We start from the raw sequence: 17,299 nt of genomic DNA, 5'->3' as shown, positions 1-17,299 counted from the left end.
CAACTTTACATACTCACATGATCCTGTTCCTGCGCCGTCCGATGGCAATGCAGATCTGCTTTCATCTGAGCAGGTCTGCTAGAGCTGAACGACGCGTCGTTCAATGACGCTGATTGGCGGTGCAGAATGACTTGCACCGTCAATCAGCGCCTTTCAAGCACGGAAGCGGCGCGATAAAGTCATCGCGCCGCTAGCGTCGTTGAAAGACGCTGATTGGCGGGGCAGGTCATTTTGCCCCACCAATCAGCGTCATTGTAAGACGCTGAATGGTAGGGCACAGAACATGCCCGGCCATTCAGCGATAATGCATGTATTTGGCGGTCGCTAGCACCGGGGCCCCCTCCGGTGCTAGCGACGCCTACGGGCATATGGGGGGCGTGTTGACTGGCGGCACGGGTCCCCTCAAGCCGCGTGCCCGTAGCAGCCTCAACCGCGGTAGTTACGCCACTGTGCACACAGGAGAGATCGTGGCACACCACTCGCACTGTGCGTCAGGTATTCAAAGAGCTTCCCCTATGTCGAAAAAAACTGAGTTCCGACCACCTATAAAAATCTATTATGAATTTACAGTGAACATTAAATTAATTTTTTTTGTCAAAGCTCTCAGTGGCAGGGGATGTCCATACGGTTTTGCGATGGGGCCCTGTGATTTCAGTGTAATACTCTGACAGTGACTATTATTCTTAGGCCTTATTCAGACAAACGTGGGGAAACGGACAAGAAAAATTGCAGTTTTTCACGTCCGAGTTGCCCACGTGCGGGTCCCGTTTTCACGGATCCCCATAGACTTGAGTCTATGGCGGGATCCATGAAAACGGAAGAAAATAGGACATGTTCTATTTTTTTCAAAGAGGGGGGGGAGAGAGGGAAAGAGAGAGGGGATATGGCCTACGCGTTTCAGACACCACTTGTGTCCTTAATCATGGCATGTAGTGAATGCTAGTGCAGGCTCCCGAAGTTTATATCCGGTCTGTGTAATCAAAGAGAGATCACAGGTCTTAACACCTGTGATTTCCGGAAATATGATGGAGACACATAATACAGCAATATATTGTTTAACGACAGTTCAGCACAAACACACGTGTGAACATATTGTCACATCAGAAATACGCCCTCGTTCAAAGAGGGGAGTTGTTATTTAAGTACATGTACATTGTAACAATCAGTACAGTTTGTGAATCTGTCAGATCGAAGACCGGATGTAAGTAAGTCGGGAAACAAATAAAGTGAAGAAAAAAAAAAAAAAGGAAATAAAAAGGTTTAAAATAATTAAATTTATTTTCCCCCGGACGTACAGGTTAAAAACAAAGCATAAATATAGGTTGGGTGGAACCAGGGGTGTTGCTAAGGTCTTAAAAAGTCAGGGGCAACAGGCCTCATACATATGCCCCTCTAAAAAAAAAAAAAAAAAGCATATCTATAGCACTACGACCCCTATAGCGATGGATGGAATTAGATACAGTGGCTCAGCAGACTTGATCACATATGATAGGCTTAGATATAGGGCCCAGCTCGCTTACATTGCGGCTTCAGTGCTGGAACCAGAAGAAGTATAATAATGGTTTTGCTTTTTTACGTGTTACTAATTTTTTCTGTGCGTTTGTGTTTTTTTACAGGTTCGTTTATTGGACTACTTAGATGACCGCGTTTTTTTTATTCCCAATAAAATAGTTAACGAATGGGTTCTTTTTTATTTCAATACAATAATTTTTCTATGTCTTTGTAATTTTTTTAAACTTTATTACTACTGCTTTAGTAATGGGCGCTGGCTGATTGACAGCATCTATTACTAAGGTGAGGCTTAATGTTAGCCGTTGAAAAGGCTAGCACTAACCCCCATTTTTACCCCGTTACCCACCGCCACCAGGGGTACTGGGAGGAGTAGGGTGCGATCCAGTATCCAACCATCTGTAGCGACGACACGGACTGGGGCGGCCGCAGGCTGGTACTACTAGGCTGGGAAAGGCCAGAAACCGTGCCCTTCCCACCCTGGTAATGCTAGTCTGCTGCTACTTTGTATCTTGTTGGTTATGAAAAATGGGCGGACCCCACATCGATTTTTCCAATTTTGTTCAACCCTCGTTAACCATTTTATCGAAAATAAAAAACACGCCATCATCTAAGTAGTCCTCAAATCCGATGTAGTCCAACAACTGCCTCTGTAAAAACGAAGCAGTATACAATACTTGAGTACAGCATCAATATGGCAAAAATATAATTGTATTTATTAACACATCCCAAGTGTATCAAAGCTACATTTCGACTCCACAGGAGCCTTTCTCAAGCATAAAATACATATGAAAAATGTGGGCTATAAATATGCCACCCATAGGTAAGTACATCCAATCCTAAGGTAGTATTACAAACACTCCTTCAGAGCACGTGACTGCTGGCTAGAGCCCTTACTGTGTAACTGCGCATGTGCAACAGGATGACATGCGATGTTGGCATTCGGTCACCTAGCAACCCTGTCTGCCAATCACTGAGCTCAAAAGACGTATGGAGCTATACATTATAACTATCTCCCATGGCAGTAATATTCAAAAGAACCATCATCTACCGATGTCCTCACCTCCTATGGGTGGCATATTTATAGCCCACATTTTTCATATGTATTTTATGCTTGAGAAAGGCTCCTGCTGAGCCGAAACGTAGCTTTATTAATATACTTGGGATGTGTTAATAAACACAATTATATTTTTGCCATATTGATACTGTCCTCAAGTTTTGTATACTAGTCGTTTGTCTGGATGGGATTTCTGGACATGGAATTTGCATTTCTTCTTCAAGATTTAAGTGGAAAATTTCTGAACAAGTGAGTGCTGTAGAATATTTTCTACAATTGAATATAATCCCAACCTACGTGCACCACAGATTTTCGAACAAACCACAACTATTTCGGATACACCTTTGGCACCCCATGACAATCCCAATATATTTTCCTATACGGAAGAGGAAACGGTAAGAATTTTGGCTGATAATGATGGAACATTCCTGAAAATTCCTTCTCTTGAGAGGCTTAAAAGGAAATGTGAAGGAGAGAGAAAACACTTTACCTCCCTTGATTTGCATATTTACACTCTCGCTTCTCGGCTTCAACCACATTTAAGGCCAAATCGGCTTCCTAACACGCAACTTTGCAGCAGGTTTGAGAGCATTTAAAAAAAACCACTCCTTTGATATAATATTATTGAATATTGAGTTTCTCAGTGAAGAAAAGAAGAATTGTGATTTAATTATCAAAGGTCTGGAGCAACAGCTGATTAGTATTCTTACCAATCAAGATTGGATTGCATATAAAGAGAGAGCAAACCAGCTTCTAGACAAATTCTGCAAAGACATAGGACACACCAAAAGAATCAAATGGTTCAGAGATACAGAAGATTACAACAATGGGAGAGTTTTCAATTGGCAAGGACATTATGTTCCCCAACATTAAACCACCAACTATTCCACAGCACGAGGAGGAAGAAGGGCGCAACCCAGAGGACAATCCGGACGTAAGCCCAGAGGTAACTTTGGGCTCACAACAGCTGAATCAGAATCCACGGACAATTCAAGCATCAACAGACAACCTTTTCTGGACAAAGAGGAGGTCTGCCCTGTAGAATTAATTACAAGACCAGAAGAGGCGGTTGGAAGCATCAGCGGAATACACAAGAAAAAAAATATACCAGACAGATCAGATATTTGGGCAAGAAACCCCTGAATTAGATCTTGTGATTAACATTTCTTCGCTCTCTTTATCCCAGGTACAAATCAATATTTTGTCTAGTGGGCTATCATTTTGTCCTATTTCTAATACTAAGTGGTTCCAAATCGAACTTGATCTTTTTCGCAGATTGAGATTGATATAGTTTCTCCAGTGACATTGGCTCTCCTGATGTGACACAAGAAGCTATCATAACAGAGTGGTGATGTCAAGAGCAAGTTTCAACTGCCACAAGATAACCATTGCATTGAGACATATATTAAATTTACTCCACAGGAGTTTAAAAAAATTGAGGAACATGGAAATGTCATACTCCGTGAGACCCAATGTCACTGGAGAAGATCGGCAAATACTCTCTGAATTGTTTACGAACAAGTCCATCACCATCAAAAGGGCGGATAAAAGGGGAGCCCTGGTAGTGATGGACAGAGATATGTCAGAGAGGTACACCGACAGTTAATGGACAGGAATGCATATGAAAAAATGTCAATAGACCCTACTTCTAAATTTAATTGTGAACTTAGGCTGCTGATAGAGGAAGCTAGGTTAGATGGTGTTGTGGATGAAGCCCTAGCTGATTATCTAGTTTTTCCATCCCCAATTATACCTATTCTGTACACCTTACCCAAGGTTCATAAAAGCCTGATCGATCCACCAGGCCGTCCGATTGTATCGGGCCGGGAATCCCTCTTCAACCATGTAGCAATCTTTTTAGATCAAATATTGAGGTCGTGGAGGCGTGGCTTGGACATGGCGCTGACCAGACGTGCTGGTTGAGAGCTCCGTTCCTGCACTCCTCTAACCCGATCATAAGCTCATTAAAAAGCATCCATCTACTTGCCTAATGGTCAGGAAATCCAAGGCCTCCACGGGGACTCCTTATTGCACTCGGCAGATGTCTGCAGCCGGCTCCATCCAGCGATTTTTGACCGACGTTGCTGCTGGAACATCTTCTAAGATGGCGCCGATGGAGGAGAGACGAGATGGCACCGGGACCTTGCTTCCAGAGGGGATATCATCTGCGTCTGGCGCTGCTGCATCAGGTACCATTAGTACCTTCTCCTCGCGATCCGGTTCGTATGGGCAGATTCCCTCCCGGCTGGATGGGGTAACACCGAGCTCTTCTAGGGCTGTGATGGCGCTGCCTGCGTGGGACTGCTCGCCACGTGGTGCCTGTCATGGCGGCCGGGTCTCTCCATCATCCTCCCCTCATGTGCTGGGGCCTGCATTGCTGCCTTCTACCTCTCCTACTGTCCTAGGGGATGATTTACTGGGCCTGAGACGACAGTTATCAGCATTACCCACTAAGCAGGACATGGAGCATTATGTCAACCGTCTTGAGACGACGTACAAGTCGGAGATACAGTCTTTTACCACCAATCTATCCCAATTGTCCGATCAAGTGCAGCGTATGGAAAGCGAGGTTTCCGTTATCTCACAACAGCAAGTTTCTCATGCCGACCGATTGGATCAACACTCTCATCAGATTCATGCGTTATTTAACCTTGCCGAGGATCGAGAGAATCGGAATCGCCGCAATAATATTCGGCTTCGGGGCATTCCTGAGGATATCTCTCCGGGTCAGCTCATCCCTGCTTTACAGTCTCTATTTAACACCTTATTGGGGCGCCCTGCTGATGACCCTCTGGAGCTGGATAGAGCCCACAGGACCCTGGGCCCTCGGAACCCAGATCCTGATAGGCCTAGAGATGTGCTATGCCGGGTCCATTTCTTTTCTCTCAAGGAGCAGATAATGAGGAAGGCCCGAGATAAAGGCGAGGTTTTATTACAGGGGGTCAAGATCCAGCTGCTATCTGATTTATCCAGGATGACTCTGGATAAGCGCAGAGTGCTTCGTCCTTTGCTGGACGTCTTGAGAGAACACGAGATCTCTTATTCCTGGGGTCACCCCTTCCAGCTGCAGGTTCGGAGGGACGGGACACTGCTGATTGTTCGGGACCCAGGGGATGTTCCGGACTTCTGCGCTGCTCTCCGTTTGCCTCGAGTCTCCCTACCTTGGCCTTATGTTCCCGTCCCACCGCTGCGTCAGTGGTCGCGCAGGCGAGGTCGTTCTCCTGCTTCTCCTAGGCGGCGTCATGAGGGTCGCCCCGCTGTGCCGATATGATATCCTTCCTATGTCTCCTCGCGGCCTGTTGTCAGAGTTCAATGCTACGGCTCTTGTGTTCCTCATCTGAAGCAATTGCATTCTGTGTTTCTTATAGTCATTGCTCTCTGGGTCTGCCTCTCGTTATAAGTGCTTGTTGCAGGAGATCTGATAGTTAATTGGTGTAGGTTGATTGCTGTTAATGCTCTACAAATGTGAATGCTTAATATTTCTATAAATTCCATGTATTGCTAACCTGTATATGCATTTATGATGACGTTGAATGTATCCAGGAGTGTTCTCTACTGAGGTATCTTTAGGTCTATACTAATGCTGCATACCTTTGTCTCACTACTATAGGGTATCATGCTAAGTGCCCTGGTTTTCCTTTCCTTTCTTTTATGTTATATCATTATTTGCTTTATTGTAATATTGCCGGGTTGGGGGGTGCGGGGCACTGGCTAGTCCTTGTCCTGACACTTCTCCTCTTAGGGACTCACTGGTTGACTCCGGTGTCTATTAGATTGTTTCTCCTTGAGTAGCTCAAGGAGTGGGTGATTATTTCGTCCGTTCGTCTGTCTTTGTTGTCGTGTCTCCCTTCCTTGTCTGTCTTGTTCTATTCACCACTGCTTTAGCGCATTTTATTTGTGTGCTCCTCTGGTGGGAGGTAGTGATGGCGCAATTGAAAGTCTGTACCTTTAATGCTAGGGGGCTTAATGTCCCGGAAAAACGCTCGCAAATTTTATATAACATGCACAAAGAGCGAGTACAGATTTTGTTCCTACAGGAGACTCACTTCCAGGTGGGCCATACGCCACAATTTACAAATCGATATTTTCCGACTTGGTTTCACAGTGCCAACCCGGAATCCAAGTCCAAGGGGGCTAGTATATGTCTCCACAAGTCACTCTCTCATAAACTCATTGATGTTTTGGTTGACCAAGGAGGTCGGTATGTTTTTCTCAAATTGTCCATACGCAATAAGATTTTTACCCTGGCGAACTTGTACCTCCCCAATCAGGACCAGGCTAGAGTGGGGCGGTTGTTTTTGAAGAAATTGGAAGAGTTCACCGAGGGCGTTTTAATTGTGGGAGGAGACCTTAATCTGACTTTTGATTCCAGGCTTGATACCTCCTCGGGCTGGTCTACTGTTCCTAAATCGCACTTGGGGGCACTAAAGACTGTGATGCATTCCAAGCAATTGATTGACGTGTGGAGGATTCTGCACCCTCAGGTAAGAGAGTATACTTACTTCTCCCCATTGCATAATATGTACAGTCGGATAGACGCTTTTTTGATTAGTCACCATTTGCTTACCTGGCATCCTACTACTAATGTGGGTCCCATGATCTGGTCAGATCATGCCCCGGTGTTTCTGACTCTTACGTTTCCTGACTCGGTTCCGAATTTTCAGTCTTGGAAACTTAACGATAATCTATTACGGGATACAGTGTGTCGGCCCTTAAGGACTCGCTTTCCGGTTTTCTCGAGGTCCATGAGCATGACCCTACTCCCTTGCCACTCCAGTGGGAGGCACTGAAATGTGTCATTAGAGGAGTCCTAATACAACACGGGGCACGTTTGAAGCGAGAGAAAGGGGTAACTATTGCGCGTCTCCTGACTCAGATTCTGGACTTGGAATTATGTCATAAACGGATTCCATCTTCACAGGTTTTTGCGGATCTTACTACAGCGAGAGAATCCTTACGCTCCCTCATAGATCAGTCCCACGCTCGGTTCAGGGATCGGATGAGGAAGCACTCCTACGAATTTGCGGACAAGTGTGGTAGGTCTTTGGCGCGGATATTGCATCGCCGTACACAAGCGTCCTACATCCCTAAAATTCTATCTCCCTCGGGCAGCGAGGTTCATGACCCGGCGGGTATTATTGATTGCTTTAGACATTATTATTCGGCCTTATATAATATTAAAGGTCAATTTCATGATATGCAGGCTGAGGCGTTGCGGGATAAAATCGATCATTATGTGCACAATACTGCGTTGCCGTCTTTGGAAGTTGGGGAGGCTTCGGGCTCTAGGAAGATTTTGTAGAATCAGAAGTGGAGCGTGCTATTGGAGACTCACCGTTGGGCAAGAGTCCAGGGCCCGATGGGTTTAACAACAAATTCTATAAAACATTTAAGGCTCAACTGGCTCCCTTTTTGATGAAAGTCTTTAATTCTGTGTCTTCCTTGTGTTCCTTTGCGCTCCAGTCCCTCGAGGCTCACATCACCCTTTTACCAAAGCCAGGCAAGGATCCAACATCTTGCGCTAACTTCAGACCCATTTCACTAATTAATGTAGATTTTAAACTTTTTCCGAAGCTGCTTGCCTCTCGTTTGTCGCCGTTGTTGCCTGGCTTGATATTGGATGATCAGGTGAGGTTCGTACGCGGTCGGGAAGCGCGGGATAACACTAACAAAACTCTCCTTTTAACTTCATACTGCCAATCCCGTAAGATACCGATGTGCTTACTCTCGGTGGATGCCGAAAAGGCTTTTGACAGAGTGCACTGGGTGTTCCTCCGCAGTGTCCTGGCGCAGGTTGGCCTTGGCACTACTATGTTGGATAGGATAATGGCGTTATACCATAGACCTACGGCTCGGGTTCGTGTTAATGGACTCCTATCTGATTCCTTGCCTATTGCTAATGGCACGAGACAGGGGTGCCCACTCTCGCCTCTATTATATGTTCTGGTCATAGAACACCTGGCCGTGGCACTGCGGAGCAATCCTAATGTTCAGGGTGTACGTGTTGGATCACAGCATCATAAACTGGCGCTTTATGCAGACGATCTCCTTGTGTACATTACAACTCCCATGATTTCTTTGCCATCTTTGACTGAGGAATTTGAGCGTTTTGGTCATCTAAGTAATTTTAAAGTTAATTACTCTAAATCTGAGGCCTTGAATATATCTCTTGATGCTCCTCTGGCTGCCCATCTCGCTCAGGTTTTCCCATTCAAATGGCAAACTACGTCCTTAAAATATCTGGGGGTACATGTTCCCACGCAACAGGCAGACCTGTTTGCCTTGAATTACACGCCTATTCTGCAGCGTACTCTGAAGGAATTGGCAGAGTATGGTGGGAACCGTATGTCATGATTTGGGCGTATCAACGCGGTCAAAATTGATATTTTGCCCAAATTTTTATACCTCTTCCAGACCGTCCCTATTGTAGTACCATCGGGCTTTTTTAAGACCTTACACAGGGCCATAACTAAATTTGTGTGGGGCTCCTCTAAGCCTCGTATTCGTTTTGCTGTCCTTAGTCGTCCAAAAGTAGATGGGGGCGCGGGTCTCCCAGACTTTAAACGTTACCATCAAGCTGCATTGATTATGAGGGTAGTGGATTGGTTCAGCTCGGAAACAGGTAAGCAATGGGTGCGCATCGAAAGAGATATGTCTCCTCTTGGATTATCCTCTCTGCCGTGGTTGACTGTCCTGCAGCGCCACATGCTATCTTTGCCTTTCCTCACACGTCAGTTTCTTGCAGTCTGGGAGCGAATCTTTGGTGCTGCAGGCCTTGTTCATCGCCCGGGTCCTCTGGCTCCTCTCTTTGACAACCCCTCCTTCCCTCCGGCGGTGGGTGTTGATACATTCCTCTGTTGGGAGAGGGTGGATATCTGGCTGAGACCCTTACTCCTGACGGTGCCATTTTATCAATGAATGCTGTCTCTGGGGCCTGCCCAGGGAGACGATCAACCTGGTGGTCATACTTACAGTTGCGTTCCTATCTTTCTTCCATGGGAGACTGTCTGGTGTTTTTACAGGACAAGACTCCTTTGGAACATTATTTATCTTTATCTACTGCTCCCTCTCATGTCTTGTCCTATTTACATGGGATTCTTTTACCCAAATTCTCTTTCTCTCAACTGTCCTTCACTATTGCATGGGACGAGGAAATGGGGGTTCAACATTTGGAAAAGGAATGGTGTACTTCTTTCCTTTTAGCTCACAAACTACCAACGTCTTGTTTTGCTCAAGAAAAAAACTACAAAATACTCACCCGGTGGTATCGTTGTCCTGCTTTGTTGCATAGGATATTTCCTGATGTGTCTGCTGATTGTTGGAGGTGTGGGGAGGCTCCTAGAACCATGTTGCATATTTGGTGGGACTGTCCCAGGATACGTCCCTTCTGGGGAAAGATTTTTGACTTGGGTAACAAGCTCTTTCACACGGAGGTGCTGACCTCGGCTTCTATTGGATTACTCTCCATGGTTCCTGGATCACTCCCACACCTCAAAAGAGGTGTCTTTAGGCATTTCCTGACTGCGGCGAGAACGGTGATACCTCGTCACTGGAAGTCTCATACTGTTCCTTCTTTGACGGAATGGGTAACAGAGGTGAACGGGATTATGAGGATGGAGGAATTGCTGTCCGCTGACAGGGGCAAGTCTGTGCTCTTCGTCCAAACTTGGGCAGTGTGGTCTGGATTCCGGGGTGGTACTGATCTACCTCTCTGGCTGGATGGAAGGTTCTGGGCAACTTCTGTGATCTTACTCCATGCGCTATGTCTGTCTGTGTTTCCCTTTGTTGTCTGGTGTCTTGTGTTGGTGTTATATTATATTTATGGCACTTATACGTACCAACTCTTACTTCACTGGGGCCTGGTCCCCATGTTTATTGCACTATCTTTATGTGAATATGGTACAGTTAGTACCACAGTATTTTGATTCATACTTACTTTAGATGGCTGGGAGGTTACCTCCCATTGATGTTCATGCATTTCATATACTGTTCATATACTGTGAAAATTAGTATTTTGTACTGTGTGCAAATTTTTTGGCAATGTTGTACAATGTTTTATATGCTGTTAATTTTTTTTCAAAATAAAAATCTTGATAAAGAAAAAATATATATATTGAGGTTGTTTGCTATAAATACTAGATCCTTTGTTCAGGATACTACAGATTTTCTTAATAAGCTTAAGACCATAGAAGGCAGTGTTAAGATCATTTTGGCCTCCCTAGCTTTAGTCTCCCTATATACATCGATAGAGCATGACAAGTGTCTATCAGCAGTTACACAGGCTTTGGCCAGCTCGGACATGTCCCCGGGGTGTACACACCTGATCCTGGAGCTGTTGGAGTTCGTCCTCAGGAACAATTATTTTTTTTTGGAGACTACTTCTATTTACAGCTCCGTGGCACAGCCATGGGGTCCAATGTGGCCCCCACATACGCTAACATCTATATGACTGCATTTGAGGACAGGTTTGTGTATGCCTCTAAATACTGGAGACATGTCCGATGCTGGCTAAGATACATCGATGATGTGTTTGTAATATGGCAAGGCACACTGGATGAGTTAAATTTGTTCCATCAGAAATTAAATAGCAAGTACATTGAGTTACAATTTACACTATGTTGGTCTGAGTATAACATCCAACTTTTGGATACAACAATTTACAGAGGAGACAAACGGAGATCAGATATCTATGTGAAGGCAATAGATTAAAATAGTATGTTGCACTTTCAAAGTAGTCATCCAAGAAGGATGGTGGAGTCCCTACCACGGAGTCAATAACTCCGGGTCAGGCGGATAGTGGACAATGAGGAAATACTAGATGCGAGATTAGACACAAGGTGCAAGAAGTTCTTGGAAAGAGGGTATCCTACTGGATTAGTTTCCGAACACAGACATACAGTTAGAAATATGAATCGTGATATACTTCTTGCTAGAAGGAATAAAGAGAAAGATACAAACACAGACAGAATATCATTTGTTTCTACATATGGTCCCATGAGTCGACAATTTGAACAAGAGATCAGAAAAATTTGGTCTTTGATCAAAAGCAGTTGTCCTAATGTACCATCTCTCGATCAACCGCCAATTATGTCCCATCGACGTAGTAAAAATCTGGGTGATTTTCTAGTGCGTTCGGATATAGAGGGATCGAAAAGGTCCTGCACAGACATATCTGAACACTCCCAAAAAAGGTAATTTTCCTTGCCTGGGTTGCTCCTGTTGCGGTAGTTTTCTCAAAGGTTCAAACTTCTCACATCCATTTACGGGTAGAAATTCAATATACCCTGCAGATTCACATGTGCCACTAGTTTTGTGGTTTACATTATTACCTGCCCATGTGGTATAGTTTATGTGGGTGAAACTACCCATGAGGTAAGGGATCGTATTAATAAACACAAGAGTACCATATGGAGAAAACAGATAGACCTGCTAGTGGCGAAACGCTTTATAGAATCTGGACACTCAATCAATTGAGATTCAGAGTGATAGACCACGTAAGGGAATTAAAATGGATATTTCAGTTAGACAGTTTGCAATCTAAGGGTCTTAATTTGGAATATGCTTTAGGCACCTATGCTTAGATTCAATTCTTGCTGCTTAAACGCTTTCGTTTTTTAATGGGTATATAGAATCGGTAAGTATGTTTTTATTAATTTGTCTGTATTCATTTTTTTCTATAAATAGTCTACCCATGTTTGAGGATGTCGGGATGCTGCTCCACTTTGACCAGACTGCTCATGAAGCACTCATTGACCCATTTCAACAATGAGAATTATTCCGCATATTGGTCTCATACAGTGACCATGTATTGTAAACAATTAAAATAAAAAGATTATGGATATTTTATGGCGTCATTATAATCCTTCGTTAGACTAGTCATTTCTCAATTATTACTTTTATCTATCTAAATCACAAAACAAGAAAGATAGATGACCTATATTTTAAGTTTGATAAGATGAGATCCATTTAAAAACACATTCACGGGTAAGATTTAGTACCAAGATCGTTTTTTTTTGCATATTCCACTCTAAGGTGATCTATGATCACCACCTAGTGGTTGAAAGTATGCTACCATAAGTTGTTAGCAACATAGTAGTTACAACTATTGCATCTCCCATTAATAAATATATTATGATCTCTCTTTCAAGCTTTCTATTTGTAACACGTTTGTCTCCATATTAGTAGGGTTAGATTTATATATTTTATTCCTCCCAATCGACTTACTGACTCTACAGTCTGAGGTTTATTACTAATTCCATATATAAAATGAAGTACCTGCTTGTTATTAGAAGACCATCGTTAGACGATGGTTCTGTTGAATATTACGGTAGTGGGAGATAGTTATAATGTATAGCTCCATGCGGCTTTTGAGCTCAGCGATTGGCAGAAGGGGTTGAAAATCGACCGAATGCCAACATCGCATGTCATCCTGTTGCACAGGCGCAGTTACACAGTAAGGGCTCTAGCCAGCAGTCAAGATGGCTGCTGCGTAGTAACTAATTGTGAACGCCGAGGCAGATGTGTCTTAGAGTGCAGCAGCGACATCCTACAACATGGACTATAAGTACACAGTGTTTTGCACTTGATTTATGCAATATGTATTACTCTTACAAGTCACACATGTGCTCTGAAGGAGTGTTTGTAATACTACCTTAGGATTGGACGTACTCCCCTATGGGTAGCATATTTATAGCCCACATTTTTCATATGTATTTTATGCTTGAGAAAGGCTCCTGCAGAGCCGAAACGTAGCTTTATTGATATACTTGGATGTGTTAATAAACACAATTATATTTTTGCCATGTTGATACTGTCCTCAAGTTTTGTATACTAGTCGTTTGTCTGGATGGGATTTCTGGACATGGAATTTGCATCTCTTCTTTAAGATTTAAGTGGAAAGTATCTAAACAAGTGAGGGCTGTGGAATATCTTCTACAAGTTAACGAAGCGGTGCCAGCTCTAAGCTGTCATTGGTTATGTTACATCATGTAGTCCCAGGTTATCCCCGGGTCATTGGCCTACTTTTAAAAGTAGGACAATGAACGGAGGTATCCGGGCACCACGTGATGTAAACTAACCAATGACAGCTTAGAGCAGTCAATGATTAGCTTACTGATGATTGTAAGGGGCGCAGGATCAACCCGAGATGCACCAGAATTTTGGCACATGCGCCACTAAAAAAAAAAGCTTAGTGCGGGAACTCCTTCAGATACAAAGGAGTCCCTGTGATAGGAGTTATTAGCAGTCATTCACCTACTTTCAAAAGTAGGTGAATGATCACTAGTGTGAAGGATGGTTTATTTGCTTATATTCTCTGTATGAAATTACATTATGAATCATCAAGCAGTATGCCGAATTACTAAAATATGTATTCTTGATTTTGCAATGAACTTTCCTCTATATAATTCAAAGAAATGTCTTATAATATGGCCTTCATAACCCATTGCAGCAGGTTGGCTGAACGCCCAGACATAAAGTGCAACTATTTCTCATTATTGCAACAAATTCCCCCATAAGAACAAACCACTAACAACTGCCCATTATATGCTGGTCTCCAGGTGTTACCTGATGTCAGCATTTAATGAAGAATTAGAATTATGTATTTTAAATATTCTTATGGTCTGCTATTGGCTGAATAAGAGTTGTCACATTGCTTCTGATTGGTTAACCTGAAGTCTACACCCCATTTGAATGATATTATTATAATTGAGTTTGGCAATAAACCTCCAGAGGAGTATTTTGAGCATACCAGCAGCATCTGGGTGTTATTTCTCCTCTCTCGATATATATCGGTATGATATCTACTGATTAGGATGCTGGATAAAGTGCCTGGTGTGAGTGTCTGTTGGAATACTCGTCTAAATTTCAGTCTAATATATTTTGAGCCATTGACTTCCACGACACTAGTAACCAGGTAAGGCCCTGTTCACATCGGCTTTTGGCATTCCATTGTTCTGCTGCATTAGAGCAACAGAACAACCAGAGCCCGACGGAAACCCAATGACTTGTCGGGGTGTCTGTGGTTTTAGCGGAAACAATAGTGCAGCCTGCTGCACTATTGTTTCCAGTATTTTCAGCATAATCCATGACAGAGGGCCCTAACGAGCCTCCAACGCAGATGTGAGTTAGGCCTGGTAACCTATGGGTGACGGATGTAACTGTATGGCATCCGTCACATGTGACCATCTCTGCTGGGCCCTGTATGTAAGCCTACCATGTGGTAGGTTTAGATACAGGGCCCCAGCAGACAGTAATCTTATACTTACCCTCCTCTTCAGCTCCTGATGCAGCACAAGTCCTAATGCCATCCAGCGTCACGACGTTGTGCACGGCGCATATAGTGTCGTGACGTCATGACGCTGAAAGACATCTGGAGAAGCGCTGCGCTCGGGAACGAGGAGGGTAAGTATACTGTTACTATAGTAACAGGGTCCCATGTAGTTTATTACAAAGGCCCCAGTTTCTATAATAACTTTGAATAGACGATAGACGTGGTGCGGCCACTGAGACCCCTATAGCTACACCACTGACAGCCGGAACTAAGATGGGTGAATACTACTGTAAAACTTTAGGGAGAGGGTGAACACTGCTACAATTGCTATTTCTGGAGGTAAAGCCGCACTAATTTAATGGCATGGCTGTGCTATGCCTATCATGGTTGACTACAAATGACATCTAAGGCCAAATCTGGTAGCAGTTTGGTTTTTACAAAACGTTCGTAGTTCTTACTACTGAATACCAAAAGTGGAGGGGTTTGTTGTTTTAATTAGGGATGTGGTCTAAGACACCAAGCGTTCAATGCCCTTAGCCCCCACGTACATGAAAATCCAGTACTGAATATAACATAGGACAAATAGTAGTACCAGCACAGTTAAAAAAAATCCACAGTTCTGCCCATACAATTGTGTCAGCCACATGGCAGTGCCCATTGAGCTAGACACAACAGGGCACATTAGTAATATCAGCCATAGTAGACCACCTGGAATTATATGCTCCCCTTGCCTCATCATAGGCGGTGTGATCCTGAGCACTTTAGAGAAGGTATCCTTATATATTTACCTTGGTTAAGTAATCCATATTCAACGTTAAAAACACCAACAAGTTTTGTGTAGCCAGTATTAACATGAGTAGAAATAGCAGCTTGAAATGATTCACCCCAAACTGCTGGCCCTCCAGGCTTAAACTGAAAGGAGACCATCTCATAGACACCTAGCGTAAAGAAAACACAGAATCATTTAGTACATCTTCGATAATTTGCCTTTTTAGTATTCACTGAGTTTTTATTGACTTTGAAAAGAAAAATACAGTAACATAAGACAATTGCATCAATGACCAACATGGTCGTCAGGTTTGGTAATAGAAACAAAAAAATAAAAATAATATGATATGATACAATAATAGAGGGATGATGCCCGAATTTAAGAACCTACAAACAAAAGTCATGGGACATACAGAAAAATAACTTCCCTATTGTGTAGACATCCATTGGTAAATAATAGAGAACTAAAACCAAAAGTCCTCAAATCTCACCCACCAGAATTTGTAATTTCCACTGGTTCAGGTCCAACTCCCTCCCAGGCTCGGACTCCCATTTAGTCATATAACACCTATACTGATATATATTCTAATCCCCTTCCTCCCTTGGTATAGCCCCCGGAAGAAGCTACGTGCAAAACACGTGTTGGGGTTGGTCGTCCCCCCGTCCCCCCTAGTCCTGGCCTGTATACCTCTCTTTACTCAAGTTTCAATCTACAGCCCTTCTTGTACCATGTACGTTTTGTGCTCATGTTTTACCTGGTCTATAATGTATTGGCTCTCCTTTGCTGCACTATGCTTGCACTTTTGTGTGGTTTTGACTGGGTCAATGTAGGGATCCATTTTGTGTGGGTAAAGTGGTTCCCTTTTATATGTGTATAACCCTATTAAAGCAGCTAGTTAGAGAGGGCGATTCCGTTCATGTATTTGTTGAAAACGTTCAATAAAAAATATTTGATTTAAAAAAAACATATCATTATTGGCCAACACATCAAGCCTATAGTGCTTTGTGAAAGTATGGAGACTTTTGCATGTAGCCGACCTGCAAATTTGCTCGACCGAAGAATATAGTAGTTTAAAGGGAGGAGATGACAACCCTGTTGAGATTCCATGATGGAACCAAGTTCTGTAACCTGGATTTAAGTTTTTCAATTTCTCTGAGAAATCTGGAGACCCAGCTGCCACTTGCACTTTCAAATTACCAAGAGAGAGACCCTTATTTAGCCCTTCTTGTAAGAAACCAAGAAGGGGCACATTCAGAGGTTTTAAATTGGTGTGGATTCCCCCACACCAAGCTGTCAAACTTTTTCCAAATTTTCAAGTAGATCTTAGATGTAGAAAACTTTCTACTAAGCTGAAGGGATGGGATAACTTTTTCAGAAAGTCCTTTGCTCAAAAGCATGGTATTTTCAGTTATCCACGCTGACCGTTTTGTTTTTTCTTGGTCTTGGCAGGTGCTGGAATCCTAAAATAGTAGGTCTGAAAACACCTTCAAGATGATTGGGTCTTGCAAACAATTTTTTTTTTAAGAGCGCAAACCAACCACTTTTTATCCATTATGCTACCACCACGATAAGGGTTCTGTCCTTTTTCTGAAGCTTCTATAAAACTTTTGGGAATTAAAGGAATGGGGGGAAATCTGGAGGCCTGACTGAATTTCTGGTCTTGACTAAAGCATCTACTACTGTGGAAAGAACG

The 17,299-nt window shown here is 43.3% G+C and overlaps 1 protein-coding gene across 2 annotated transcripts in view; it reads right to left on the bottom strand.

Annotated features, from left to right (window-relative positions):
• NIPSNAP3A (nipsnap homolog 3A) overlaps positions 1-17,299 on the bottom strand; it is a 51,834-nt gene that overhangs the window by 7,529 nt on the left and 27,006 nt on the right. For both annotated transcript variants that reach the window (XM_075825984.1, XM_075825995.1), the window contains exon 4: positions 15,626-15,775. In XM_075825984.1, coding sequence (XP_075682099.1) covers positions 15,626-15,775 — 150 coding nt within the window. The remainder of the gene's footprint in view (positions 1-15,625; positions 15,776-17,299) is intronic.

The sequence above is a fragment of the Rhinoderma darwinii genome, chromosome 1, assembly GCF_050947455.1.
Source record: "Rhinoderma darwinii isolate aRhiDar2 chromosome 1, aRhiDar2.hap1, whole genome shotgun sequence".
In the NCBI taxonomy this organism is placed as follows: domain Eukaryota; kingdom Metazoa; phylum Chordata; class Amphibia; order Anura; family Rhinodermatidae; genus Rhinoderma; species Rhinoderma darwinii.
This window is presented reverse-complemented; position numbering and strand designations above follow the sequence as displayed.